This window comes from Mastomys coucha, unplaced genomic scaffold (assembly GCF_008632895.1).
Source record: "Mastomys coucha isolate ucsf_1 unplaced genomic scaffold, UCSF_Mcou_1 pScaffold2, whole genome shotgun sequence".
Lineage (NCBI taxonomy): Eukaryota > Metazoa > Chordata > Mammalia > Rodentia > Muridae > Mastomys > Mastomys coucha.
In genome coordinates this window covers 18880319-18907783 of record NW_022196902.1, presented here as the reverse complement: position 1 = coordinate 18907783, position 27465 = coordinate 18880319, and the positions used below count along the sequence as shown (strand labels likewise).

The following is a 27465-nucleotide window of genomic DNA, read 5'->3' as shown; positions in this document are numbered from 1 at the left end:
TTATTTATTTATATATTGTATGTATCTGTAGTCCTAGCTTATTTTACAATGAGTATATACATGAAATAAAAATTCAAAACATTAAATAAGAGTGTTCTGGCTTCATACTGTATGTGGTATTCTGTAGTAAATTTGTAAGATAACTTGTAATACTAATGGATTACCAGATTTTATACCTTGGGCTGGGGGTCTGAAGAATATTTTTAGTATGTTCTTAATTTGAGGAAATCATCAAGACCTTTGAGGAGGATCATCTGTTTTAGTTCTATTATGATGATAGCCAATATATATAGCAATGCCAGACCTAGAAAGTCTAGCTTTTTGGATATTTTAGTAATGACTTTGTAGCTTTGAGTAGATAACCACATTCCCTGGGTCCTAGTGTCCTTATATAGAAGCTGGATAAACTAATATGAAAAATTTGAATCAATAGAACTATTTACCGCCTTTCAATTATTTATACTATAAATATGAATTTTGTGTAACCACTTGTTCAAGAGCATATCTTAATGGGGTCCAGTCTGCCTACTGTGTATGTGCTAGCCCACTGTGTGTCTTCACTCTTCATGGGTCAGTCTGCTCATTTTATATATGCTAGCCTACCATGTGTCTCCAGTCTTCATGGGTTAGTTTACCCACTGTATATGTGCTAGCCTACTGTGTGTCTCTACTCTTCATGGGTCAGTCTGCCCACTGTATATGTGCTAGCCTGCTCACTGTATATGTGCTAGCCTACTGTGTGTCTCCATTCTTCCTGGGTCAGTCTGCCCACTGTATATGTGCTAGCCTGCTCACTGTATATATGCTAGCCCTCTGTGTGTCTCTACTCTTCACAGGTCAGTCTGCCCACTGTTTATGTGCTCACCCACTGTGTGTCTTCATTATCATGGAGTTCAGTCTGTCCACTGTGTCTGAGCTAACCCACCATGAGTCTTCTGCTCTACTGAGCCTACTTTAGGACCACCTCTGCTGCTTCATGGAACACAGTTGTGCAAGCTCCCACCTGCCCCCGCTTTTCATTTCTAATGTGGTTTTACTCTGATCCTATCTCTGGGACCTTGACCCTGTCTGTGGCCTGTGGCCTTTTAGACTTTGTGTTTGAACTTCCTGTATCTCTAACAGGCTGTCCCTTGGCCTGTCTCTAGAAGACTTGTTCCGTGCTGCCTCAAATAGAGAAATTTTGCCCCTAACTTTGGCTTCTTGAAATCTAATCCTTTTGATGGCTGCCTGACAAATATCTTAGCCCAGTCCCTGCCCTCACTGATCTTCAAGGGTACAATTTAAAGATCTGCCTGCCGTTGGAAAAAATGTTTGAGATTGGTTGGCTTAGGTTTAACTTAGCCAAAGGGCCAGTGTATAAGATTAAGGAAACAAAACTATCACAGTGAGGTTTAGTGAAACTGGAGAAACTATTTTTGAAAGGGTACCAACATATAGTTAGAGCTATGAAATTCTGGCAGTCCTCTATACCATAGGATAACTGGAGTCTAAAGTAATATGTCATCTACTTTAAAATAACGAAAAAGAAGATTTCAAAGGTTCTTAGTATGTAGAAATAGAAATGTTTGAGGAGGGAGGCATGCTAACTCCCACGTCTGAACATTACATATTGTGTATATATATGGGAATAGCATATGGTACTCATAAGTATGCACACACACTTTGTATCTATTCAAAATTATTAAAAAGAATAAATTTCCAGTTTTGTGTGATGAGAAGTTATAGAATCAGTTAATTCTTCTGGGTCATGATAGCTCTGCAGTAAAGTAAGTAAATACAAGAACAAATGGGAATCAAGCTGTTCTGACATTCTCCAGGTGCCACCTGTGTGACTTGCGATGGGCATAGAAAGCTGACATCGTTTAAATAGAGAAAACCTATTCTTCTAGCTCCGATAATGTCAGCCATGTGTTAGCATGTGAACTTTGTCCCGTTGCCTAACGTCAGCTGGGGACTGCAGAGGTAGTTCAGCAGTAAGAGCAAGGCTCTGCTTCTGCAGGAGGCTCTAGTTTGACTGGGCAGCTCACAGCTTCCTTGGAAGACCAGTTCTAGGGGATCTTCTGGACCCTAAGGGTACTTGCACTCACAGCACCCCCATCCTCGCCACATACACACAATTAATAAAGTAAATCCTATGGATGAGTCTTACATGTTGTAAGCTTTATCTGAAAAAATGCGAGTCGATAGCATCCATAAACTTACAGCTGTAAAACAGCGGTGACAGTTGGGTGAAACACTGTAAATAAATACAAGTTGTGCATTCTCTGACTATATTATGAAGATTGTCCTTTTCTATTATCTTACATGCATATTATTCTCATGTATTTTCACTGCTTCATGCTTTTTATATGTCAGGTACACAATGAAATTTATAAATTTCTTTTAGTTAGCCTTTGGTGGTAAATGGGTTGCTTCCATCCCTAAGAAATCTGGATTGCTTTAAACTTTTCTAAGCAATGGATTTTAGAAATTAACCTATTATTTTTATTAAGATAATCAGGCAATTAAGTCATTTAGGGTTTTAGTATCAGGCTTGTTGTACTTTTACACTCATGTAATTATGGGGTAATTGCCGTGTGTCCAATCTACCTATGTGTGGTAGACAGTTGGATACCTTACTTTAGTAATTTAAAGAGTAGAGAAAAGGCACAGAGGAACTAAGTCTGAACCCACAGCCCCCATGTACTAAGCAGCCCGATGGGGGGAGGGGGTTGAAGACAGTAGGTTTTCTGAAACTTTATGGCCACCAGCCTAATTGTAGGTTTAGAGAGAGGACTTTTCTCAATGAAATACTAAGGTAGAGGGCAACAGACAGAATACAAACATTTACTTGGCCTCTGTATTGTATGGATGGTGTGTGTACTGGCAGGTATATGCATACAACACTCACACATACCTCTCTCTCTTTTTGTGTCTCTCTCACATACAAAATATTTTATTGATAACCCTTTCAATTCATAGCCTATCTGTTGTATGAAGAGCAAAGGCCAGGCTCTTGTTCTTTAATGGGTTGTATGTTTAGAGGTGTGTGTCCTAACAGTTTTCTCTGAAATTTAAACAGTCCACCAGTCTACCGGGCTTCTTAAGGAGGAAGGTAAACAACTCAAAATAACTTCAGGAAGTCCCTGAAACCAAATGAATTCACTAAGCTCCTCCTTGCCAGAGTAAGCAATAAAAGCTGAGAGTCTCTCTCAGTAGACAAGTATCAGGCTGCAAAGATGACTTCCATTCTAGCTGAGCTGCAGATAATCAGGCCAGTAGAGCTGCCTGAAAATGGTTTAGACCAACTGAGTTCTTTGGAAGGGACCATCTCTAACCTGTTGAGTTACCTGCAGGATGTAATCTGGGCTCCAGGTCCCGGCTTTGTGAGGTCTCATCTATGATGGGGTGAGCTGTGGTGATTCAACTGCCTTTGAGTCTTTTTGTGCTCCTGTAAGTAACCCCAATAAATTTGCTCAGCAAGTTAAACTCTGGTAGTATCTGTGCTTTGGTCTGTCGTGGCTCCCTATCGCAGTTGAGTAGATACACGTGTTGCGACTCCCCAAGAAAAGCTTTGTGATATACCATCTCACTGACTGTGTTACACAGGGGTTTGCACATCAAAATCTTGATTAAATAGTTAAACAATTAGTTTTTTATTAAGCCACAATGTTAACATTTTGCATAATTCATAAAATCTGCTTCTCTGTTCTTGTCACAGCTATGTTCTGCTCTTTCCATCCTGGGCTAATTAACCAGAATTATTTAAAGTAAAGTACAAACATGTTTTTGGATGCAGAAGTGAGAGGAACAGGAAATTAACGCTCTGAGGGAGCACTTTACCTGCAGGGTATCTCACCCTTTCATTCAGCATCTTCTGTCTATCATTTGTGACTTAGTTATTGCAGCTCTGGGGCAGAGGAGACTGCCATGATTATCGAAACTATTTATTGATTTATTGATTGATTGATTGATTGGTTTTTTTCGAGACGGGGTTTCTCTGTGTAGCCCTGTCTGTCCTGGAACTAACTCTGTAGACCAGGCTGGCCTCGACCTCAGAAATCTGCCTTCCTCTGCCTCCCAATTGGGATTAAAGGCGTGCACCGCCACTGCCTGGTTGAAACCATTTCTCTCTTAACACTGCCACAGAGCATGCTAAGATCAACAGACATGGGGAAACAGTACACATTTGGGGAGGTGGACACTTCCTTCAGCTGCAGGGACCAGGACGCCTTTAAACACTACCAGTTAACATTTGAGCCAAACATGTTGTTTGTGTAGAATTCTGGGAAGGTGAATGGGAGGAGAGCAGGGGCAGGGCTTCCAGAAGCAGAGTCACTTCAGCAGGTCAGGAGATAGCAAGTGCCCACTGCTAGTCTCAGTAGATCATGCTCAGTATCATAGCATCACTACATAAATAAAATAAGCTTCAGAAGTTTTATGCAATTTGTTCTTTGAAAATGCAGATATGCTTTAGTAGAGTAAGGGCTCTGGGCTAGCCTTGGAGAGTTGCCACTGCAGAAGGGCACTTGACAGGGCTTCCCAAAGGCCTGAGAAGTTTCTCTACCTGAATTAATTTTTCTTTCTTTCTTTCTTTCTTTCTTTCTTCCTTCCTTCCTTCCTTTCTCTCTCTCTGTCTCTGTCTCTCTCTTTCCCACCCTCCCTCCCTCTCTCCCCCTCTCTTTCTTTCTTCCTTTCTTTCATATCCTGATCCTACCTCCTACCCCATCCAGGTTCCCCTCACACAGCCCCTTCTTCCATTCCCCCTCCCCTTCTCTGTTGAGAAGGAGGAGGCCCTTCCTGGGTATCTCCCTACCCTGGCACATCAAATCACTGCAGAACTAGGCATATCCTTTCCCACTGAGGCCAGACAAGGAGGCCTAGTTCGGGGAATGGGATCTGCAGGCAGGTAGGCAAGTCTAATTGAATTTCTAATGGTGTCTGAAATATTTCTTCAGAGAGAAGTCCATTAAGTTAAGGAGCTAGTCTTTTGGAGTCCTTTGGTAAAATGTGGCTCCTCCCCTGTGAGCTATACCGTCTAGTAAGAATAACTGCTCCTCATCAGAGAGCAGACCTGGGACAGCTACCTGTAAAATCCAGCACCCTCTTCTTAATAATGCATGGCTTTGCCTTCTCAATTAATATTTAAGACAGTTTAGTGACCAAACATCTTTGCCCTTAAAGCACATCGGTAATTGGGATTTAGGTTTTTTGTTTGTTTATTTTCAACATCAAAAGTAATAAAATGGAACTCAGAAACTTGATAGTTTCTTTTAGTTTTCTAATATTAAAGAGACTCAAAAGAAGGACAAGAGCTTTTGCCTCTACAAGCAAAAATAAAGAACAGAGTCAACAAGGGTGGCTCAGGGCCAGCCACCCGAGCAAAGCCTTGCCGCTGTGCACATATGCCTTGCACCGAGGCATAAGTCTTCAGTTACTGACCTGGATGGATTCCTATGCGGACAAAGCTGCCATGCCGTCCTTACTGAGGCATAGGATGGATTCCTATGCGGACAAAGCTGCCATGCCGTCCTTACCATTGTCTCACTTAATGAATTGCTTTTGTAAAAGTTTATAATTTGATAATTTCAGTTGGAGAGTAGAGCACTTGAGAAATTTTACATTCCAAAGCCTTCATAAAAACTTTGAGAACCCACGAGTGTAATTGGGGAAACAAGAGGAAATGTATCAGTCTGTTTATTTATTTATTTACTTATTTATTTATTTATTTATTTTGAGACAGGGTTTCTCTGTGTAGCCTTGGCTGTCTTGGAACTCACTCTGTAGACCAGGCTGGCCTCGAACTCAGAAATCCTCCTGCCTCTGCCTCCCAAGTGCTGGGATTAAAGGCGTGCGCCCACCACCGCCTGGCTCTGTCTGTCTTTTGTATCATGAACGTGCTTTGAGGCTTTGATCCCTCTGAGCTGAGCAATAGGGAGAGCATGTGTTGTCTAAATTTCAGGGTTTGGGGTACCTTTGAGGGTATGGTGAAGTTTGTGCATCCTAGACCCACAAGTGTGCACGTAACTTCTTCATCTTACACCTGTTTCATGCATCGGCCCTTGGTGCCCATCCTTGCTCTCTGTCTTAGGACCGTGTCCCCAAGTGACATTGCATGTCTGCTTTGTATTTAGACTGTCAATTATGGTATTAATATTAGCAGAGGAGACGGCTAAGTGTGTTCATAGAGATATTATTACCTTTTAACTTCAAGAGTATTACAGCCAAACCCTTCCAAGTGTCAGACCTGCACTTTCCAACCAGAGATCCGCTCTGGTGACCTTTCTTGGGTGTTTATAATGCAGGGTGGTTTGCAGTTTAGCAGCCATTAGGATCCTCTAAATGTCTGCTGCTATTTCTCACATCTTGCACTTGTCAAGTAAGAATACATTAGTGTGAATTACAAGTAATGAAAGAATTACCCTTCATAGTGAATCATTGTTAGTGCTTATTAAAAAAATCTGAACTCATAGTTTATTTTTGTATTACTTTCTTTAATACCATTAAATAATGATCATGGTGACTTGTTTTATCTACTCTTGCCAGTAGATGGCACTGTCAGCCTTACTTGGAAGAGTTGCTAGTTGAGTAATTTTTTTTTTTGAACTTTAGTTTTCTTTTTTCTAAAAAGTTATTTTTAGTTCTTGTCCATGAAACTAACTTTTACTATTTTTTGAACTGACATGGACACTACTTATGCGATGCACATTGCCTGTGAATTTATTTCCAGAATACATAATAGGGAGTAAACATTCCCACATTCTTAAACTATTTCAATTCAGTCCACCTAGAAAGTATTTAATGATTTTTTACAATGAGTGTGGAAGATATATATATATATGTTATATCTTGTATATACTTATACATATAAATATATATATACACACACACACACACACACATATATATATATATATATATATACATATATATACATATATATATATCCTGCTAACACCCATGAATCCTGATTGCTGTTCTGTTTTATGGAAACCATAAGGAGTGAAGAAAACATTTAGATCCATGCATTCTTGAGTCAGAGAGAACAGAGTCCCTGCCTTAGTACAATAGCAGTGATTAAGCCTTCTTCGAAGCAGATTGGTACAGAAACCTGCTTTAGGTGCAGCTGCCATGGGGTGAGAGGAAGCTTGTAGGATTAGGAATAAAAACTCCAAGACTTGGGAGTAACCTTCCTCTTTAATGACCTGCTGGCATGCGGTAGACTTCTTCAGTTCTTATGGTTATTTCTCCATTATCTCCCTGTTGCTTGGGAAAACCAGAGCTAAAGTTGGTGGAGAATTTTTGAGGGTGATGAAAGAAAATGGAAGTGTGCTGCCGGAAAGGGTTTAGCTCATGCATTTTCATCTTGGATATAAGGAGAAAGGTGATGGCCATTATGTCCTTCTCTTGGAACTATGCTTGCTTTAGTGAGATGAATCAATTCTTAGGGGGTAGAGAGGAGAATTCTCCTTTAGTAGAAACTTTGCTAAGTAAATAATAGCATTAAATAAATAAAAGTCTTAGTAAAAATGTGTCTGAGTTGCCAGTTAGAAATCTTGGGCCACTTTCTATATGCATGGCTGTAGGGACACCCACTGTTGCCCTCTAATCCCTCTCAGCCCCAAATTTATAAAACAAAAGGGTTTATTGTTATTAAAAAGTTCATCTAAGATAGGATTGTTCCACTCTTAGTGGGTGGTTAGTTTGCTTAAAGTCTGTGTGTCTGCAGTGAAATAAATAACACCCCCAGGAGCTTCCTTATAAATTTCCGTTTTTCTCTTCCATGTTCTTGCCAGTTTCGAGTAAATGAATTTGGAGCTTTAGAAGTTATCACAGACGAAAGCGAGATGGAAAGTGTCAAGAAAGCCACAGCCACTACCACGTGGATGGTCCCAACTGCTCAGGATGGTAAGGCCACCTGTCTGCTGCTTGGGTCTTCTCCATGAGTGCTTTGAAACCAGACTTTTATAGGAGGCCAGACTTTAAAAGCCCTGGGTTACTTCTGTGTCTCATGTCCCTACATAAAATTTTTTGTAATGAAGCAGACAGGAGCTAGCCTTTATATTTTAAGATAATTATACGCTGCCTCATTTCTAATGCCAGATCTGTAATAAATAGCACAAGTTTAGCTGCAAATTATCAAGTAAACCCAAGTTGCTAATGGCCTTCCTAGTTGATTCAGCCAAGAAGGCTGGCAGTTTCTTATTTTTTTCTACTCCGATAATTGTAAGTTACACATATATGCTGATGACTCCGATCTATCTCCAGCCCCGACCTCTCCCCCGAGCTCCAGGCCCGTATTTCCACCTGCCTACTGGACATCTCCACCTGGATGTCCCACAGGTACCTCAAATTCCACATGTATGAAATGCAATTTATTTTCTTTTTCTTTCTCCCTTTCCCTAAACCTGCTTTCCTCCGTAACCCATATTTCAGCTGATGGTAGCGCCATCTACCTGGTGCATAATCAAGAAATGGAGGAGTCATTCTGAATTTGTTTCTCCCATCCTGTTTCCTAATGCTCTCAGTTTTTATTCCCTAAATATGTCTCAGATCTGGCTGTTCCTACTGCAACTGCCCTACTTTAGGCCTCTAACCCTCACTGAATCTGTCACAGAAGTCTCTTAAGTAATCACTGCTTCTAACTCTCCCCTCCCCAATTGACCCTGCACCCTGAAGTCAGCGGGACTTGTGTAGCTCCCCTGCTACTTCGTTCATGTCTCCTCACCTTTGCAGACCTAGCAGAGTTTCCAAAGACCTGGAGGCTTGCGCCCACTGCTTGCTTTGCCTCCCAGCTCTCGCCTTCTCTTGTCTTATGCTCATGGCCCAATCAATATGGACCTGTTCCAGATCATCCTGTGTTTTCTGCTTCCCACCTTTGTTCTTGATGGATTCGGTTTGTTTGTTGGTTGGTTGGTTGGTTTGTCTGTCTGTTTCTTTTAGATGTTATTTCTTTCTTTGGCCTTAAAAACCCTGTTGAGGTGTTGTTTCAGAAACTCTTTCCCGACCTTCCCTTGGGCTGAGTGAACCACTTCTTCCTCTGCAGTTCTAGCACTTGCTAGCACTTCTATAACTGCATGCATCCACATGAATGTAAGCACTGATTCTCTTGTGTGGCTTCTCTTCTAGCCTCTGAGCTGTCTTGGACAAGGTCCGTACTGACATAATCAGTGTCCAGTATAAATTGGTTACTAATAAATGTTTGCTGAATGATTCAGGCAGAAGAAAATGTGAGGTCCTAAATGATTTGGATAATTATAATCCAGGAGATTAATTACATTAAAATTATATGTGTTAATTTAGTCAACTAAGTAAAAATTACTCATCAAAATGTTGTAAACATGAAATGCCATACATGACCTTTTTAGCTTTATCCAAGATTGATGTATAGATCAGAACTTTTAGACCAATAGTATTATCTTAAATCTAGTAACTAATTCCAATTCTTTTTATTCTATTATGAACTCTGTAGAGAAAGCCATGTTCTCATGTTTATCCTTTTTGGAGATTTGTTATTGTTGAGATATGTAGACAAGGAAGTCTCACACTCAAAGAAATCTGCCTGCCTCTGCTTTCCCACAGGGTGGAACTAAATGTGAAAGTCTCCATACCTGGCCCTTTTTCAAGATTTTTTTTTCTTTTTTTCTTTTTAGTAGAAGTGATTCAACTGGCTGGGCGGTGGTGGCACATGCCTTTAATCTCAGCACTTGGGAGGCAGAGGCAGGCAGATTTCTGAGTTCGAGGCCAGCCTGGTCTACAGAGTGAGTTCCAGGATAGCTAAGGCTACACAGAGAAACCCTGTCTCGAAAAACAGTGATTCAACTGATTCCTGCCAAGCTTAGCCCCTTCCCCCAACTTTATAGTTCAATCACTGATTCATTCAACAAACATTATTGTGTTGCTAACAAAATTAGTAGAAGAGAAAGTTTAACTATCCATCGCGATGGGTGCCTTCTGGCATGGTTTTAATATTTTTTTCTTCTTTTCATCTTCTAGTCTTTTCAGAGAAGACTGGGATACCCTTCAGGCTGAAGGAACAATCGAAAGCAGATGGGCTTCAGTTTTGTGAGAACTGTTGTCAGTATGGCAATGGAGATGAATGTCTTTCTGGAGGAAAGCATTGCAGCCAGAATTGTGCTCGGCATGCCAAAGAGAAGTAGGTCCCTTCCCCTTCCATCTCTAAAGTGGATCAGAGACTTCAAGATCATAGGATCTGAGGAGACTATGTGCCATAGGACATCTGTTCCCCCTTAAACCTGTCTTTTAGACTTTCTGTCTAGTAACAGATGGACCTTGACCCCTGCATTGGATGTAATGCCTTCTCTCACACCTGGTCCATCATAGTAGTGATGTTCTGTCTCTGTGGTCAGCCACTGTTGCCATTAATTTGTTTCCAATGAAGAGTTCTTAGGTATTTCTGACCCATACACACAGTTAGATGGTACTGATATTTATAACACACTTGTTTACATTTTTGTAGTCCTGAGGTAACTCTGTTGAAACTGATACCACTGATCAAGAATGAAGGTACCACTGATAAGGTAGATGGGCAGTCAACTCCTTGGAACTGCCTACTGGAGATAATGTAGTAAGTCCTCATAGGATGGCTTTAGTGGACACAGTAACTGCTATGCCAACAACCCATCTGAGGACTATTGCAGCTTAGGAGCAAAAAGATGTGTTTCTTGCATAGTATAGGAAAATAAATGACTTGACATTTATTTTTAAATGTAGTTTAATTTTTAAAAATGTATTTATATGTATATTTTGCCTACATGTATATCTATGTACCACATGCATGCCTCAGAAGCCAAAAGGGGTCTTCAGTTCCCTTGGAACTGTAGTTATAGACAGTTATGTGTCACCAGGTGGTGCTGGGAATTGAACCCGGGTCCTCTGGAAGAGCAACCATTGTTCTTAGCCTTAGAGCCATCTCTCTAGTCTTTTATGTTTCAGTGGAGATTCTCACATATCCTAATCAATATAGAAATTGCTGATTGTTTTATATGGGCAAACTGATTCTTTACGAATTTACCATTGATCTTTTCTACTGGATATGCCAATCTTAACATTGCTAGGACTTTGGTTTCTAGTTGCCCTGAAACATTTATCTGTAAATAATTGATTCTTTTATTATCATGGCAGACAAGTAATTATAAACTCATTAGAATCCATGTCATATATATTGCTAGTTCCCCTTTGGAATTAATACATAAGATAATTTCCAGTTTCTATGCATGCAGATGGTTTAATGTTTTCTATATGTATGATATGCTAATGCCTGTGGGCTACTCTTGGTAATTTAATTAAATGTTTCCTTTAGAGAGCATTTTTTTTAAATAACTTTTTCAATAGTCCACATGTAGATGTTTGATGGGTATTGTTTCCTGCCACTGTTTTGGGGTTATAAACACAACAGAGATCAGAAGGAAGATCGGGATGGAGGTGAAGACAATGATGAGGAGGACCCTAAGTGTAGTCGGAAGAAAAAACCAAAATTGTCTCTGAAGGCTGACTCCAAGGAAGATGGAGAAGAGAGAGATGATGAAATGGTTAGTAGCCCTATGTGTCCATTCAGAGGCATGGGTGCCGATGGCCAATAGGCTGTTCTGGAGTCAGTTGCTGGAGTTAGTGAATGCTATTTCGGGGATCATTTCTGTCAGGAGATTCCGCATCACTCTTCAATGGATGGGCAATACAGAGGAGTAAGACATGTAGCAGGAATAAGGTCCTTCTTCCTGAAGACATTGTACTCTGGCTAAGGAGGCATGATAAGCAAAAGAACCGCTAACAGTGTCTCCTTAATGCTATGTTGACATTTCACATAGAGCACTACGATTGGCTGACTAGTGTATGTTGGCTATTAGGGGAGGGCTCCAAGAAAGAGAGGAATGCTGAGATGTGAACAGGAAGGAAAGCCAGCTATATGCAGTGCATTTAGCACTTTGCAAGACACAACCTCTAAAGAGACTATCCAAAGTGAGCACAGCTGTAGCACATCATGTAGGAGGGACACACCTCAACATCATAGAGGTACACAGAGGATTAGGGCAGGGTGGAATGAGGAGGCCGAAGCCAGTGTGATTGGATCAGAACAACGTTATGGCTTCCTGAGTACAGTGGGAAGACGTGGGAAGTTCAAGGCAAGAGGAGGCTAAGTTTGATTTGTTTTGGCATGACCAGTTTGCTTTGACCCAGGTAAGCAAGGGTATGGTCAGGAAAAGCAGTTAGATACTCTTGCAGTGTCATAGCTCTTACATGGTAGAAGGTCATGTGTGATTTTTGTTAGAGTTAGATAGGGTTCTGGGGATATATAAAAAGGAAGAATCAGGGATTCTATGAAGTATAGATCTCTGTATTGAACAAATGCCTGGGATGTGAACAAAGGGTGGATGGAGAAGAGGCTCAGCAGAGGCCTTTTGGGGCGTGCAGTTTGTTTCACATGGTACCTGCATATCTCAAAATTGTTAGACAGCAAGACAGAAACATGGAGTCAGGAAAAGGCAGCTAGGGTGAGGCTATTTAGGGTACAGATGACCTCGAGGGATGGGGGGATGGTTGTCAGTAAAGCATTTGCCCTGTGAATATAAGGACCCAAGTTTACATCTCCATGACCTGTATAAAAAGGTAAGTAAGTAGCTCCTGCTTCTAATCCTAGTGGCTGTGGAGGCTGGAGGATTCTTGGAGCTCACTGACCTGATCTCCAGCCACTAGGAGATCCTGACTCACAGGAAAGTAGAAAGAGCTTGAGGAGTGACACACAGGGCCTTCCTCTGAGCTCAGTACCACTTCCAGTTATTCCTTCCCCTCCTCACACACAGAAATAACCTTAAGACCTCCAGGCTAGAGCAGAACAGAGGTTGAATGGATCCAGACAACAGTGAGCCAGCAAAAAAGACCAGTAGGTCTGAGGAGAGCAGGCACAGTCATGGAGCTAAGATCAGGATGTATTTTAAAGGGGAGGGAGCGCTCCCAAAGAGCAACTGGAAATGCTCTCTTCCAATGGCTCAGTTCAAAACCAAGATGCTCTCAAGTGGACCATAGTGTTGCTTTAAGAGTTAGGAAGTGACACCGAAACAAAGATCCACAGCAAAAAGCTTTTTGACAGACCTCAAAGTTTTCCTGGATACCAACCTCATGAACCTGTAAATTCAAAACTTTTCTTTCTTATTCTAGGAGAACAAACAAGATGGAAGGATCCTGAGGGGGTCTCAGAGAGCCAGAAGGAAAAGACGTGGGGATTCAGCCGTCTTAAAGCAGGGTGAGCTGATGATGGAAAAGTTGTGCTAACTCAGTGGTCCTGAAAATGTACCACAGGAACAGTTCAGTACTCCACAGTCAGAGAGAATCCTTTGAGTTCCTCTTTGGTGTGGTTTTCTCCATAAAAACAAAGGCTTGAGGTAGCAGTTTAGGAAAGCTAGCTAATTTTCAAGTTGTTAGCATGTATGTATGAGATATCTTCTTTTATTTACCAGTATATCCATCAAGATGGTAGTTCCTGCTTCTGCCCCTTTGCCAAAACCTCTGTTCCTGCTCATTTCCCAAAATGCTCCGTGTTCTATTGTACTCTCTCAAAGCACATCCTCCTAGAGTGGTCCTATCTCTTCCCACTTTTCTTAAAGCCAGATCTTATTAATCCAGCTCTCAGGCCTTCTTCCTTGTTATTTGCTTGGATAAACTCTTCTCCTTTTGGGGATTGGCTCTTGGGTCATTTCCATATAAGCTCCTCTCAGCTTTACTCCACATAGCCTGATGCTGCTGTCCTGCCAGGTCTTTGCTCGAGGTCAGTGGAGATCTATATAGCCCAGCTACCAATCTACAGGCCTACACTCTTCCCTGGCGGGGCTATGGACCCAGTGACCCCACATCCCTGCTGTTTATTCCATTAATCTCCCAGAAGGAGTTGGAAATATTTCTACCTATCTGTAGCTCATAGCAGAACTTCCAGGCCCTTTAAAATAACTCTAACTTTCTGTCTGGTTGGTTGGTTGTGTGACTAAGGGAAGCAAATGAAACCCCTAGTCACTCTGCGTGAGTTCCCTCTTCCCTCAGCTTCTCTCTCCTTTCCTCCTAAAGCCCTCTCAGGATGAGATTTGAAGCTGTGGCTCCTGCACACCTGGCTTTCTCAGTCAGTATTTCCTTTTTGTAAAAGTTCAAATTCCCTTCTGTTATATGCTCCAAAAGGGCTTTACCATCCCTTCCTGTAGACTTACAAGTGCTTCTGGTACAGCTGCTAGTAAGCCTGTCACATCCCTCCCCTGTTCCAGCACCATCCCATTTAATACAGAGCCTTCTCATTTTTATCACATATGCATTTTTGTACTTAGTGAATCTCCCTATCACCACACCAATGTTTATTTCATTTTTAAGATTAGCAGATACTGGCTAACCACTTGGTGCATTATCCTATTCCCAGCTGTCCATGGCATGGGAGCAAACAACATATGAGCATGTCATTTTTGTAAGATTTGACTTTCTGTAGTTTCTTTGGGCATCCTGCTGGACTTTCCATGTATGCTAAGTTCGTTCCCCTGTGCTTCATTGACTTCCCAGTTATTGCTCCTCTCTGGAAGAGGGACCAGAAAAGGAGAGACATGTCAGCCATGGAAAGGGAAGAGGCAGAAATCCTAGTGGTTGCAGAAGGGAGATGTCCTGGAACATTTCGTTGATTTTGTAGCTTTGGAAATCATTTGGTTTATTGTCCTTCAGGCTTGCCTCCTAAAGGGAAGAAAACTTGGTGCTGGACATCCTACCTGGAAGAGGAGAAAGCTGTGGCTGTGCCTACGAAGCTCTTCAAAGAGGTAAGAGTCCTTCTGCAAGTGCTATGTGTAAAGGCGTAGGAATGGATACTTGTCTGCGTCCATACTGTCATTTCCATAATTTGCATAGGAAGTGTGACTTGGGTATATTTTTTATGAGTATGCATGTGGAAGATCCCTCACAAGGCAGCTGTTATTAGCTGTATTATTATTAGTGTGTACAGCATTGTGCGTACCCATGCATATGTTCTCACAATTTCCCCTCAGCATTTACTGGGCTTCCCTTATTCTGCATTATAGGAATACTGTTACTGGGAACCTAGTAGGTATATTTTATGTCTAAGTATGAGGGATCAAGAATGAGTTATTGACTTATACATCCTATTAAAATACTTTACCTAGTATTCCTGATGAGAATATCCATTTAAAATCAGTTTAAAGTGTAGATAGTAGGTATACCACTGCATAGGATCTCTTGCCCCTAGATTAAGATAGGACTTTCTTTGTAGAGGGCATCTGGAAGTCTATTGCCACAATAGAACCTTTTCAATCCTGTGCATGAAGGTAACCATAGATAATAGGTAAATTATCAGGAGTGGCTGTCCTCCAGTGGAATCTTATTTACAAAGCTCTGGTGAGTAAGGTTTGGCACACCGCCTGTACTTTCTGCCATGTAAGTCACTTCTTTGAGTATCTTTCTGGTTATGAATGAACAAAATGGAAGTGTAGTGAACATTAGAGGAACCACATCAGCACTGAGAATTTTTATTCAAACATAATAGTAATTACAGCTTGTTCTGGATAATTATCTTTGGTTCTCTATATAGTAGACTTTCCCTCCACCTTACTCCCCACCCCTGAGACAGGGTTTCTCTGTGTGGCCCTGGCTGTCCTGGAACTTGCTCTGTAGACCAGGCTGGCTTCAAACTCAGAGATCCACTTGCCTCTAACTTAAGTTTTTAAAAGCAATTTACTTTTAGTAATAAGTTTGGGTATGTGCACATGAGTGGTTGCCTGCAGAAGGCAGAAGAGAACATGTAAGATCCTCTGGATACTGGGAATGGAAGCTGGCCTCTAGAAGAGAAGCATGTGTTCTTACATACTGAGCTTCCTCTCCAGCCCACCTTCTTACACTGTTAAAAATCAAGAGAAGCATGTGTTCTTACATACTGAGTTTCCTCTCCAGCCCACCTTCTTACATTGTTAAAAATTACTAGAGTAATCCATCATTGTATGATTCAAATTGTCAGTATTAAAAGGCAATAAAGTGTGGCCCTTGTGGCTTTGTTTCCCTGAGCACAAGCTCTGTCTCTGCTGAAGGGGCCAGTGTTGCTAGTTCTTATGTTTCCTGCCTGGAATGCTGTGCACCTTTCTGGACTGTCTCACACCAAGTGGCGATGGCTGCCCTATGCTTTGTTAGACTATCATTTTAATTTTACAGTTGGAGATTATTTCATCTCGGATCATTGAGCCCTCCATCTTTGTTTTTTTTTGTTTTTTTTTTGTAATATGCTAAGCCATAGTATTTTAAGCTTAACATTTATTCCATAAAAAATTAACTCACTCTCTACTGTGTTATACACAAATATGTTGTTTAAGTTTTTTGATAGAGGCTTTAGTAAATGATGCTGCACACCTGACATTTTGCATATGTAGGAATATGTCCATTAGATATGTCCCTAGAGTTAGAATAGCTGGGAGAAGGGTCAGCTTTTTGTAGAGAGACTGAAATTGCTAGTGAGCTTTCTTAGGGCATGAGCCATCAAGCTCTCAGATCTTCCCAGTCTAATGGGGATGCATCTTGTATGATTCTGACAGCAAAGTCGACTGCCTCTTCAAAGAGGTACAGGGTGACGAAGATTCCTTCCGGTGACTTTTGCCTTTGTGTGTCTTTTCCTCGTAACTGTTCCTTAGCCCTTTCCTTTTGGGATTTTGTTGTTGTTGTTGTTGTTGTTTTGTTTTTCGAGACAGGGTTTCTCTGTGTAACTGTGCCTGTCCTGGAACTCACTCTGTAGACCAGGCTGGCCTTGAACTCAGAAATCTGCCTGCCTCTGCCCCCCAAGTGCTGGGATTAAAGGCGTGCGCCACCACCGCCCGGCCCCTTTTGGGATTTTTTAGTTGTTCATTAATTTATGAATAATAATTTGAGATGGTAGGGAAGGAACACAGGACCCTGCTCATGCTAGGGAGGCCAGCCCTGAGTCGTGTCCCCAGCCCTAAGGATGGTAATTGAGTCATGTCCCCAGCCCTAAGGATGGTAATTGTCTTGAGCTGTGTCCGCAGCCCTAAGGATGGTAATTGTCTTGAGCTGCTCTGTGCTGTTTAGTGAAGTAAAGCTGCTGTTGCTTTGCCATTTCAGCACCAATCCTTTCCATACAACAAAAACGGATTCAAAGTCGGCATGAAGCTAGAAGGCGTGGACCCTGAACACCAGGCTGTGTACTGTGTCCTTACTGTGGCTGAGGTGAGCTCTACCTTGTATTTGTTTGGAAAAAAAGATGATGACCTTGGGGCCTTAAGGATGAGGAGAAATGTCCTTGGCTGAGTGTTTACATCATGTGAGGCATGGTGCTTAGTGGGTTTTATGTGTATTATCTCTCCAGGTGGCGAACCTGGGGTTTGAAGTGATACCCCACTCAAGTATTTCAAAAAATACTACAGATTTTGCTATACTGTGTGTTTCTTGACAAAAGGAACTGATACCTATGAGATTTATCTGTGAAAAAAAGGACTTTGGGGTGGAAATTAACTCTTCTATTTACTCCTGTATGGTTCTGAAGAGGGAACGCAGAGCATCACACAGTGCTGAGCAAGCAATGTGTGTACGCTGCTTATCCATACATCCACTTGCATATAGCTGTACATACTTACTTAGTACTTTGGAATGTCTCTATGTGTGAAGGTTTCAAGAAGATGGAAGCCAACACAAGCAGACACACACACACACACACACACACACACACAAAATGTTTACATTATATTCCTGAGAACACTTTAAAATTCCTTCTGGAGTAGTACTTCCTCTGAACTAAGGTTGTAGATCTTTTCAAACCTTCTCCCCAAAGGGGTAAGGCGTAGCTTTAGTGATTGTAGAGTTATTCCAGTGACTGACTGTGTGGTGACCCCTGGGCATAGCGACTGCACTTCCTGGAGCACAGTGTCTGCCCAGTGCTGACTGGCTGTCTTGCATACAGGATCTTGAGGAAATAGCTGCAGTGTCAGGTGCTTTTAGAGGTGAGGCCATGGTGCTAGCTAGGCCTGGGTGTCTAAGTGAAGGATCTGCGGACAGGACTGAGTTTGAAGATTCAGTAAATAATAAATGCTTTTAAGAGATTTGTGTGTGAAAGAAAGAGCTAGAGGGCAGGGATTTAATTCTGTACTTACTTCTTTGTGGTACTGAAGAGGGGAGGAACCCTGAGCTTCACACATTTTTATGGAAGCTGTCTGTTACCAAGCTCCATACCCAGCCCTAACTCCTGTTCTTTAGAGGTTTACTTTACTCAGTGTAGATTTTTAATTGTAAACTGTCTGTCTGCTCTTTGTGAGCGTAGTGATCTCTGTCTCAGATGACACACCAAAGTCTAGCTAGCACTCTTACTGTTACTGCTTGATACCTTCCCTGCATAGCGAATTATATAGAGATATTTTTCTTCTTGACATATAAATGTTACATTATGCAATAATCTGCCTCTTGCTTCTGTGACATATATACACATTTACTGTTTTGCCATTGGGTCTCGTTGAAAGGGTTTTGTGGTGAAAGTATCTTAGTCATCTGGACTGAGGGATACAACAAGAAATCACACCTCAGGCAAGAGATTCATTGGGTCATTGAGAGGGGATATTAAAGAAGAGCAGCTGACCAGACCATGGTGGCACAGGCATTATATGGTAGTGGCAACCGTGGAAACGTTGCATTGGCTGTTAATGACATGTTGATAGCAACTGAATTGCATCTATTTCTATAATGCAGGAGGATGATGAATTTCAATCCTGACTCTGCATAGGGAGACCCTGCCCCCACCCCATATCATCAACCATGTTGTTGAATGAACAGCCTCTCTTGTCTCGTCTCTGCTCATTTTTACTTACGCAGATCTGGAAGAACCAACCTGGAGCTGGGGAATGAAATGTTGTGGACATTGTCTATGACATTGTGTGACAGGGCAAGCCAGTACTGCTGGTCCCTCCAGCTCCTCTTCTCGCTGAGGCCATTTTAGCTTTTAACAAGATTTCCTTGAGCTTGTCAGTTCTTAAATCTCACCAAGAATGTGTGAGAATTTGTTTATCTAAGACTGAAAAACAGTTGTGTCTTCCTGTTAATCTGCTCCCCTGCCCGAGAGACCACAAGAACTGATGGGCTTCCTGGGACCTGAGGGTTTGGGGCTTTACGCCAAGGAGCAGCCCCTCCCTTGGAGGAAGAAGGGGTAAAGCCGAGTCCGGAGCACCGCAGGCTAGCCTGTAGGGAGACACAGGTGGTAAACAATTATCTAAGGAATGGAGATTGCTCTCTGTGGGGAGTGGCGCTGTGGGGAGGGGCGAGGCTGAAAGGATTGGCATGAATGAAGAGAAAGGGAGTTAGATTCCTTAGGAACGTTCTTTTGTATGGAGACTGCCAACCTTCCTCCAGAGTTGAATTTCTTTCCTTCTTTTTTCAGAAGCAGTCTTAATGTGTAGACTCTAGCCACCTTGCACGTCCTCCTGCTTCCGTTTCCTGAGGGCTGGGATCACCAGCAGGGAGTTGATTCTTATTCAAGATTCTTATATCCCTCAGATTAATTTATGGGAAACCATTGCTCCCTGAGGAAATGCAGGCTTAGATTCCTCTGGTGAAAGTACTTAGGTCAGCACACACACTTGTTTTTGTTTGATGATTCCTTGTTTATTACATTATTGTTTTGTAACAACTGGACTTTCATTCATCGGCAAACCCTGCGGAGCACACTTGAATGAAGTTCCCATAACACTATTCTGTTTGCTACTGCCTAGCATTCTGGGAACTTAGAGGCTATTGAGTGAAATCACCAGCCAAAAGAAAGATGTGGAAAACATGGTACTGAACAGACAGCATACAGTGGGCTCATTCACAGGAAGGGAGGGTCCTTGCTAGGTCCTGCCTTATTACCACTGCCTTCACACTTTTTGGGTTAGAAATAAGTTTTAACTAGCAAGTGAATTCATAGGCACAGAATTTATGAATGTTGGAAATCAACTTTATTTATTTGTCCCAGAAGCATTTACTAGGTTAGGTGTGGGTACATACTTGGAAGCTTGGGAAAGATGGCTGAGCAAATTGGAAAGGCCAAGGCTTACTTCCTAGGAAGTAATGCAGGAGTTAAACAGCAGTTCCTTGTGGGGCCCAGGTTTGTGGGAGCACATAGCATACACAGAGACACATATATACTGCGCTCCCACACACAGGAAATAAGAAAAAAATAAAAGATATTTAAGCCTTCAGATCGGAGGAGGCATCAGGTGGGGCTCAGGGTTGTCGTGAGAGGGGACATGATAAAAGTGACCAGGGTAAGAGATAGTGCACATCAGTGGCTCAAGCCTTGGAGGAGCAGAGAACAGGAGTCAACTGGACAGGCAGAATCCTTCGGGGAAGGAGGAGCTTGAGAGGACTCTTTAGGCAGGGAAGCTGAGAATTTAGGAGGTCGTTTGCCAAAGCACATCATTGCAGATGACAAGAGAGTTGGGAAGGACGGGCTCAGTACTGACCACAAGGGACTAGAGGCCCTAAATGAGCTTACCGTGTATGAGGGGAGTGGGGACTGCTGCCTGCTAGGCAGGGTAGATAAGAGACCTCTGACACCTCTGGGCCAGACGTGGTAGAGGTGGGGTTAACTAACCTCCAGCCCTCCTGAGACAATGCATTCCCCAGGAAACTCAGTGTCATCTAGGACCCCAGATTCTGAGATAAGTGGGCTTAACTGTAAATTTGAATATGCTACGTATCAATGCATTTTAACTAAAATATAACTTGTGGGACATTATTCCCTTTTTTTGCTCCTTTTTTTGGGGGGGTTCCCCACTTCCTAGAAGAAATAGTTGTCAATATTTTGTCGTATTCTTTAAGACTCTAATTATGAATGTGTGTATATATATATATATATATATATATATATATATCCATGTAAATATGTATATAAATGTCCATACATTTTTAGTAGGAGATGCACATATATGTAACTACACACATAGTCTTCCCGCAGAAGGGCTCACCTTGTGTAATTTGGTCTGCCACTTGAATTTTAATAGAATGCCTTAGAGGCCTTTCCATGACAGTAACTCCATTATTCACTATTGGGAGATCATAGTGCTAGCTCTACATTAAGCCTCCAGCTTCTTGTGGGTCCTCACATTTGTGTGATAAGTACCTTACTGCCAAGGTCATCATCTCCTTAACCTCTCTAAGTACATGTCACATGTGACACCTATGCTAATTTATTGTGGTGTGTGTGTGTGTATCTATGTGTCTGTGTACATGTCTGTCTGTGTGTGTATGTGTACCTGTATATGTCTATGTGTATGTGTGTCTGTATGTGTTTATGTGTATTTGTGTATGTGATTTGTATAAGTCTCTATGTGTCAGTGTGTCTGTGTCTATATGTCTATATGTCTATATGTGTATGTGTGTGTGTCTGTATGTATATGTTGCTATGTGTATGTCTATATATGTATCTGTGTGTGTGTCTGTCTGTATGTATGTCTATGTGTATGTATCTGCATATCTGTATGTGTTCACACGCGCACTTGCACGTGTTTTTTAACTTACTCTACCTGATTACCTGTTTCAGGTTTGTGGATATAGGATAAAGCTTCACTTTGACGGCTATTCTGATTGCTATGACTTCTGGGTAAATGCAGATGCTCTGGACATTCACCCTGTAGGCTGGTGTGAGAAGACTGGCCATAAGCTCCGCCCTCCGAAAGGTGCCGCCCCCTTTCTCTCAGGCTGTAAATTCAGCACAATCTTACTTTCTTCAATGCTAACTTGAGAGCTTTAGGAATGAGTCTTTATGATAATCAACTCCAGTTAATTGTTCATGATATAAAACATGCTTCTTAAAGTCAAAGAAATAAAGTAAAATCTAATTTAAGATACTGAATTATTTTCATGTACTTATTTGCATATGAACTAACACCTGAATAATAATAATTCTTGGCTATAAACAACTTTTGCATGCAGATCTGTCTTCTCTGCATATATGTGTGAATGCATATGCATATATATATACACAGTCTTGTAAAAACCACTTCAGACATTAGTTTTACTGCTATTTTGCTATATAAAAAAGTATTGAGAATCCAGATATGGTGGCACACACCTATAATCTTAGTGCTAGCAAGGTTATCGTGAGAGGATTGTTGCTTAGAAGTTAGTTAGTTAGCTTTACTGTGAATTCAAGGCCAAGATAAATTAAAATAGGTAGGCATTGTTTCAGTGGGAGAGAGACAGGTAGAGACAAAAAGAATACTGAGAAAACCATACCTTGAAAATATAGTACTAAAAATTACCATGCATAAATGTTGAACTAATAATTATTTTTGATGATAGGGATCAAGATTAAGGGCTCATTTGTGTGAGTCAAATGCTTTATACTGATCTATGCCCAGGCCATGTAGAGTTCTTTGCTTTTTGTTTTTATTTTTGAGACATGCAGCCTTTTCTCCTAATGAGTTCTTTGTCATTTTTTCCTGTCCCTGAATGCTTATAGGCACAGACACCATGCCCAAAAGAGTTCTTTATATTATAATCTGCCAGAGTTTTTTTAACCTGTTATATAATTATTTTTAAAGTCTTCAGAAAAGCAGATATTATTTTCAGTGTATATACTTAATCTCTCTCTCTCTCTCTCTTTCTTTCTCTCTTTCTCTCTCTCTCTCTCTCTCTCTCTCTCTCTCTCTCTCTCTCTCTCTCTCTCTCTCTCTCTCTCTCTCTCTCACACACACACACACACACACACACAGACACACACACACACACACACATATTTATTTCCTGCAGTGTGGGGGATCGAACTCAAGGCCATGCAGCCAGCCACGGGCTCTTCCACTGACCTATATTCCAGCCCCCAAAAATGTTATTTTATAGAAGTTCACCAACCCTTTATTCTAACTAAAAGTTAAAGATAATGTGGGATTTTGAAAAATATAAAAGCCCTTTTAGAAATTCACTTCTCGTAAGGAAATCGAAAGTTAGACAAGGCCTTGTCTCTTCCTGTAAGTGGACCAAGTGAGGGGGCTGAGGAATGTTAACATTCTGGTTTACTAGTCCTGCTTCTGACGAACTGTAATTGCAGCGATAGAAGGAGCCAGACACCACAAAGCCTATCGGGTTCAAATACATTTCCTTCTTTACTCCTTTTCTGTGTATTCATCACTACATCCATTTAGAGCTGAAAAAACAATAACAAACTTAGAAGATAAACACTACCTGTATCTAAAAATAATATAGTTATAAATTATGGGTTAAATTTATTTATTGAAAAAAAATCATTTGACTGCAGTAGGACTGGTGGTTCTTTGTAATTTTTCTAAGTCTGTCCACATGTGCTTTTACTCTAGGTTATAAAGAAGAAGAATTTAGTTGGCAGTCCTACCTTAAGACGTGCAAAGCCCAGGCTGCTCCCAAGTCATTATTTGAAAATCAGAACATAGTAAGTGCATCTAAAGTACTTTTCCTTTCAGAATGAGTGGGTTTTTTTTTTTAAGTGTCTCGTAGGATAAATCACAAGCAATAACAAGGAACTATAATAAATTTTATTGCTTTGGTAAGTAGAGTTCCCATGTCTTAATTAAACTTTAAAATTAGCTTAAATTCTTCCTGAATAAATATCTATTTTATAGCCATATTATGCTTGTCTTACTCAATGGTAGAAGACAGCATAATATGAAATCCAGGTGTGACTTACAATTAAGATACATAAGAATTAAATCAACTGGAACATTACACTGTTACCTTCGTTTATTAGGAGCGCTGTTGAGTCGGGAGTCCCACGGTGTGATGGATGGTGTGCTGGATGGTGTGATGGATGGTGTGCTGGGTGTAGCCCTGTTTGAGTTGCTGGAGGGAGGTCACTAGAGACCCCGCTATGCTCTTATTGCAGCTTAAACCTTTAGTAGCTAGAGTTTTTGTAGGAAAAGCAAAGGCAGATGTGGGTGCATTTTCTGCCTCTTGTCTATCTTTGTGCTTTCATTCCTTGTTCCACCTGTGACATATCTGAGGTGTTCTGATGCATTACACTCTTCTCTCCCCAAGATATGACCTAATGGAGCAGGGGCAAAGGAATACGTCATAGCTCACAAGGACTAGATGCAAGGGCAGCTTTTCACTGCAGATAAATGAACCTCTTGATTCTGAGCCCTGTAATCCATGTTTTTTTCTATCCACCTTTACCTCTGCAACTCCAGGGAATCCCTGGGCCCTCAGCAGACAGTAGAACAGACTGTGTTGGCAGCCTGGATCTCTATTAGGAGTCTGAACATCCTCCTTCCCTGGATTCCTCTTTTAGGTAGCAGGGAGTGGAGGACAGAGCGGCAGCCGCGTCGATATCAGGATTCCCTCCAGATGGAACAAGTATTAGCACCCAGGAAAACTTTCCATCTGGGCCGTGACATCAGGCAGCTGTTTTGAGGGTACAAGTCTAATGGAAGAGATATGCTCTGATTAAATTGAACATAAAGTAGGTCAAATTAAAGATTAAAAGGAGAGAGAGAGAGAGTAGGAGAGAGAGAGGGAGAGAGGGAGAGGCTATGGTTAGCCTATTTTATTATCTCTTAATTGGGCAAACAGCTTAAACATGGGAATGTAAATGGTCGTCAACCCCCCTGACCCCCCCAAGTATGTATTCTCTGACAAGACATATCCCAGGAGGAAGGTCAGTTGGGTCGAAACTCTGTAGCCTGCTGTCTCTGCCCCGGCTGCTCCTCTAATGATGACTTGCACCGCGTTGTGATTCACTGCCCTGAACCATCCCTAGGTTCTAGACATAGGTAGCGTGCAACCTAATTTTAGGCTGTGTTTTGGCATTGGCGAGTTAATTCTATTTCTACATTCTCCACCTCAGAATAGTCAGGTACTTATGGTCATAAATAAATATAGAAATTATGTGATAAATATTATAGATATCTAATTTCAGGGTTCAAATGTATGTTAAGTGCTCTGTCTATTATTTGCGTTTGCCTATTTGATTCACTCAGGACTTAACAGCATTTTCAGATGTATTTGGTTACATTTTCACAACTATACCTATATAGTTTTACTTGTAACATTTATTTGTTTAAAGCATTACAATGGTACATATATGCTTCAGTTTGAAATGAAGGATTTTCATTGGAGGGTAGAAATGACTTACATTGTTTGTGGCTAACATAAGGAATATTCTAGTATTGTACTCTGAAGTTACAATATTTTTCCACAAAAAATTGTGAGGGTTACTTCCACAGTAGTGCCCCTCAAGCACTAGCTCAGTAAACTTTTATGGCTGATAATACGTGGATTTCCTTAAAATCCTTAGTATTCCTAATGACAGTGTATGTTAACACGGAGCCCTTCTGCAGCTGCTCTGAACAAAACCATCTGTAGTAGCAAGCCGAACTCGCTTGAAGCTTTTTGTATAGGAAGGTGACCCACTTTCTGTGGAGTAATTGAGAGGTGTTCGCTCGCAGAGCTAAAAGTGAATTAGTAATGACTCCACATTTTTAATTCAATTAAGTGCATCTTTTCTGTAAAATAATTTTTATTGTCCAATCTGTAATCAAGGAAAAGAAGGCCAGATAAGCCATGTGGTGAATCAGCCAATGTGCCTGCCTAGCATACGTCTCCTAACTAAGGTAATAAAACACATGCTGAAATTATTTTAGACTCTGAAAGATTGGGCTGTTTAGTTTTGAGGCTCAGTTAATTGAATGTAACTGTAGAGCTTTGTTTTTTATTGTTGCCAGGAGAAAGCAACCTCTCTGCAAGGCTGCCATGGCATTTTTAGATTAGGTGACTGAAGCTGTGAATGCCCATCTTGAAGCGGGTACAGAGTGTAGGTTTTTGCTGTTGAAGCACACACTCATCTCTATTACATCTGCTTTTGTCTCCATAGACAGTCATCCCGTCAGGTTTCCGAGTGGGAATGAAGCTGGAGGCTGCAGACAAAAAGAGCCCTTCTGTCATCTGTGTTGCTACGGTAACAGACATGGTGGACAATCGTTTCCTGGTACATTTTGACAACTGGGATGAGAGCTATGACTATTGGTGAGACAGTTTCCATAACAGTGCTTTTGAAATTTTAATGCATTTTAAGCAGTTCAAAATAAGGGGCAATATGAAGTTCATAGCAAGCCAAAAACCTCTAACTGTGTAGACTGACATCAGCCTAGCTCTTGGGAGGTGGTACAGGAGGATCAGGAGTTCAAGGTCATCCTCTGCTACCTAGAGAGTTTGGAGACCAACTAGAATTGTGGGAGACTGTCTTGAAAAAAATAACAGTGCTCACATGGTGAGTCATGACTACCTTTAACTCCATTTCTGGGGAGTCCAGTGCCCTCTTCTGGTGTCTGAGCACTGCACACATGGTACACAGACATATATGCAGGCAAATTACCTATACACAGAAGAATAAAATAAGATACTGTAAAAGAAAAGAAAGAAAATAAAAAGCAAGATTAAACCAAAGTTCTACTCCACTTTTTCCTACTTCAGATCTGTTAAGCTTATTCTATATTATATTTAAGCATGTCCCATATTGTATTTCCAATACAATAGATTTCTAATTAAATCCTTCCAAGTGACTCAGAATGTGTATTTGACTTGACAAACATAAAATCTGTATCCCCGTATTCCCAACATGTACCTCCATGTCCATGTATGCACAGGTTCGTTTCCTCCTCATCTTGAGAATCTTGTATAACTTTTTGGAAATTTATTTTAACTATCTTTCTATATTTTTGTACTCAGCTAATTGAACCATTCAGATACCTGAATATAAATGATACCAATTAAGGACTAGTTTTTAAAGCTTTATCATTTTTAAACATACTTTATACAATAATAAGAGCATCATATTATGAAACAACATCCTATGAAATGTAATTATAAAGTCGTTGTAAGAGAGCATGCTCTTACATGCTCTGTGGTGTGAGTGATCAAACCCGGGTCCTCTGCATGCCAGACAAGTGCTGTACCTCTGGAGTACAGCTGGCCTCAACCATTATATTTGATCACAGCTGATCACTACAGTTGATTTTCCTGGTGAAAACATTTCTGAATTGTTTCTGTCATGAGAAAGTGTGAAATAAGAATATTTAGAGATGCATCAGATGTATTATGGCTGGTAGCAAGTAAATATTAACTTAAATAAATATTGCCACTTTTTTTCCTTCTTCAAAAATGTATTACATATATTTATATTGATTGAGGGGAGTGCACATAGAGATCACAGAACAATGTTTGGGAATTGGTTCTCTCCTTCCACCATGTAGCCTGTCCCACATGGTTTGAGCTCAGGGATTGAGCTCAGGTTGTCAGAATTAGTGACAAATATTCATATCTATTATATATTACTTTTTAGTTCATGTAGTTAGTAGATCCACCAGTAATTCTCATTAATTCTCAAACTGAATTTTTAGGTATCAGTTTTATTTGAATTGTTAAAGAAGGGGAATCACTGAGCTTGCTTTTCCATATGTGTGTGGGGTGTGTGTGTGTGTGTGTGTGTGTGTGTGTGTGTGT

The 27465-nt window shown here is 41.0% G+C and overlaps 1 protein-coding gene across 7 annotated transcripts in view; it reads left to right on the top strand.

Annotated features, from left to right (window-relative positions):
- Window positions 1-27465, top strand: part of L3mbtl3 (L3MBTL histone methyl-lysine binding protein 3) — a 103988-nt gene that overhangs the window by 24314 nt on the left and 52209 nt on the right. For 6 of the 7 annotated variants that reach the window (XM_031380652.1, XM_031380653.1, XM_031380649.1 and 3 more), the window contains 10 exons: window positions 7776-7887; window positions 8248-8322; window positions 9976-10135; window positions 11399-11531; window positions 13156-13240; window positions 14689-14780; window positions 17098-17202; window positions 21539-21674; window positions 23310-23401; window positions 25838-25989. In XM_031380652.1, the coding sequence (XP_031236512.1) occupies window positions 7776-7887; window positions 8248-8322; window positions 9976-10135; window positions 11399-11531; window positions 13156-13240; window positions 14689-14780; window positions 17098-17202; window positions 21539-21674; window positions 23310-23401; window positions 25838-25989 (1142 nt within the window). The remainder of the gene's footprint in view (window positions 1-7775; window positions 7888-8247; window positions 8323-9975; window positions 10136-11398; window positions 11532-13155; window positions 13241-14688; window positions 14781-17097; window positions 17203-21538; window positions 21675-23309; window positions 23402-25837; window positions 25990-27465) is intronic. The other variant, XM_031380655.1, reaches the window with a different exon arrangement.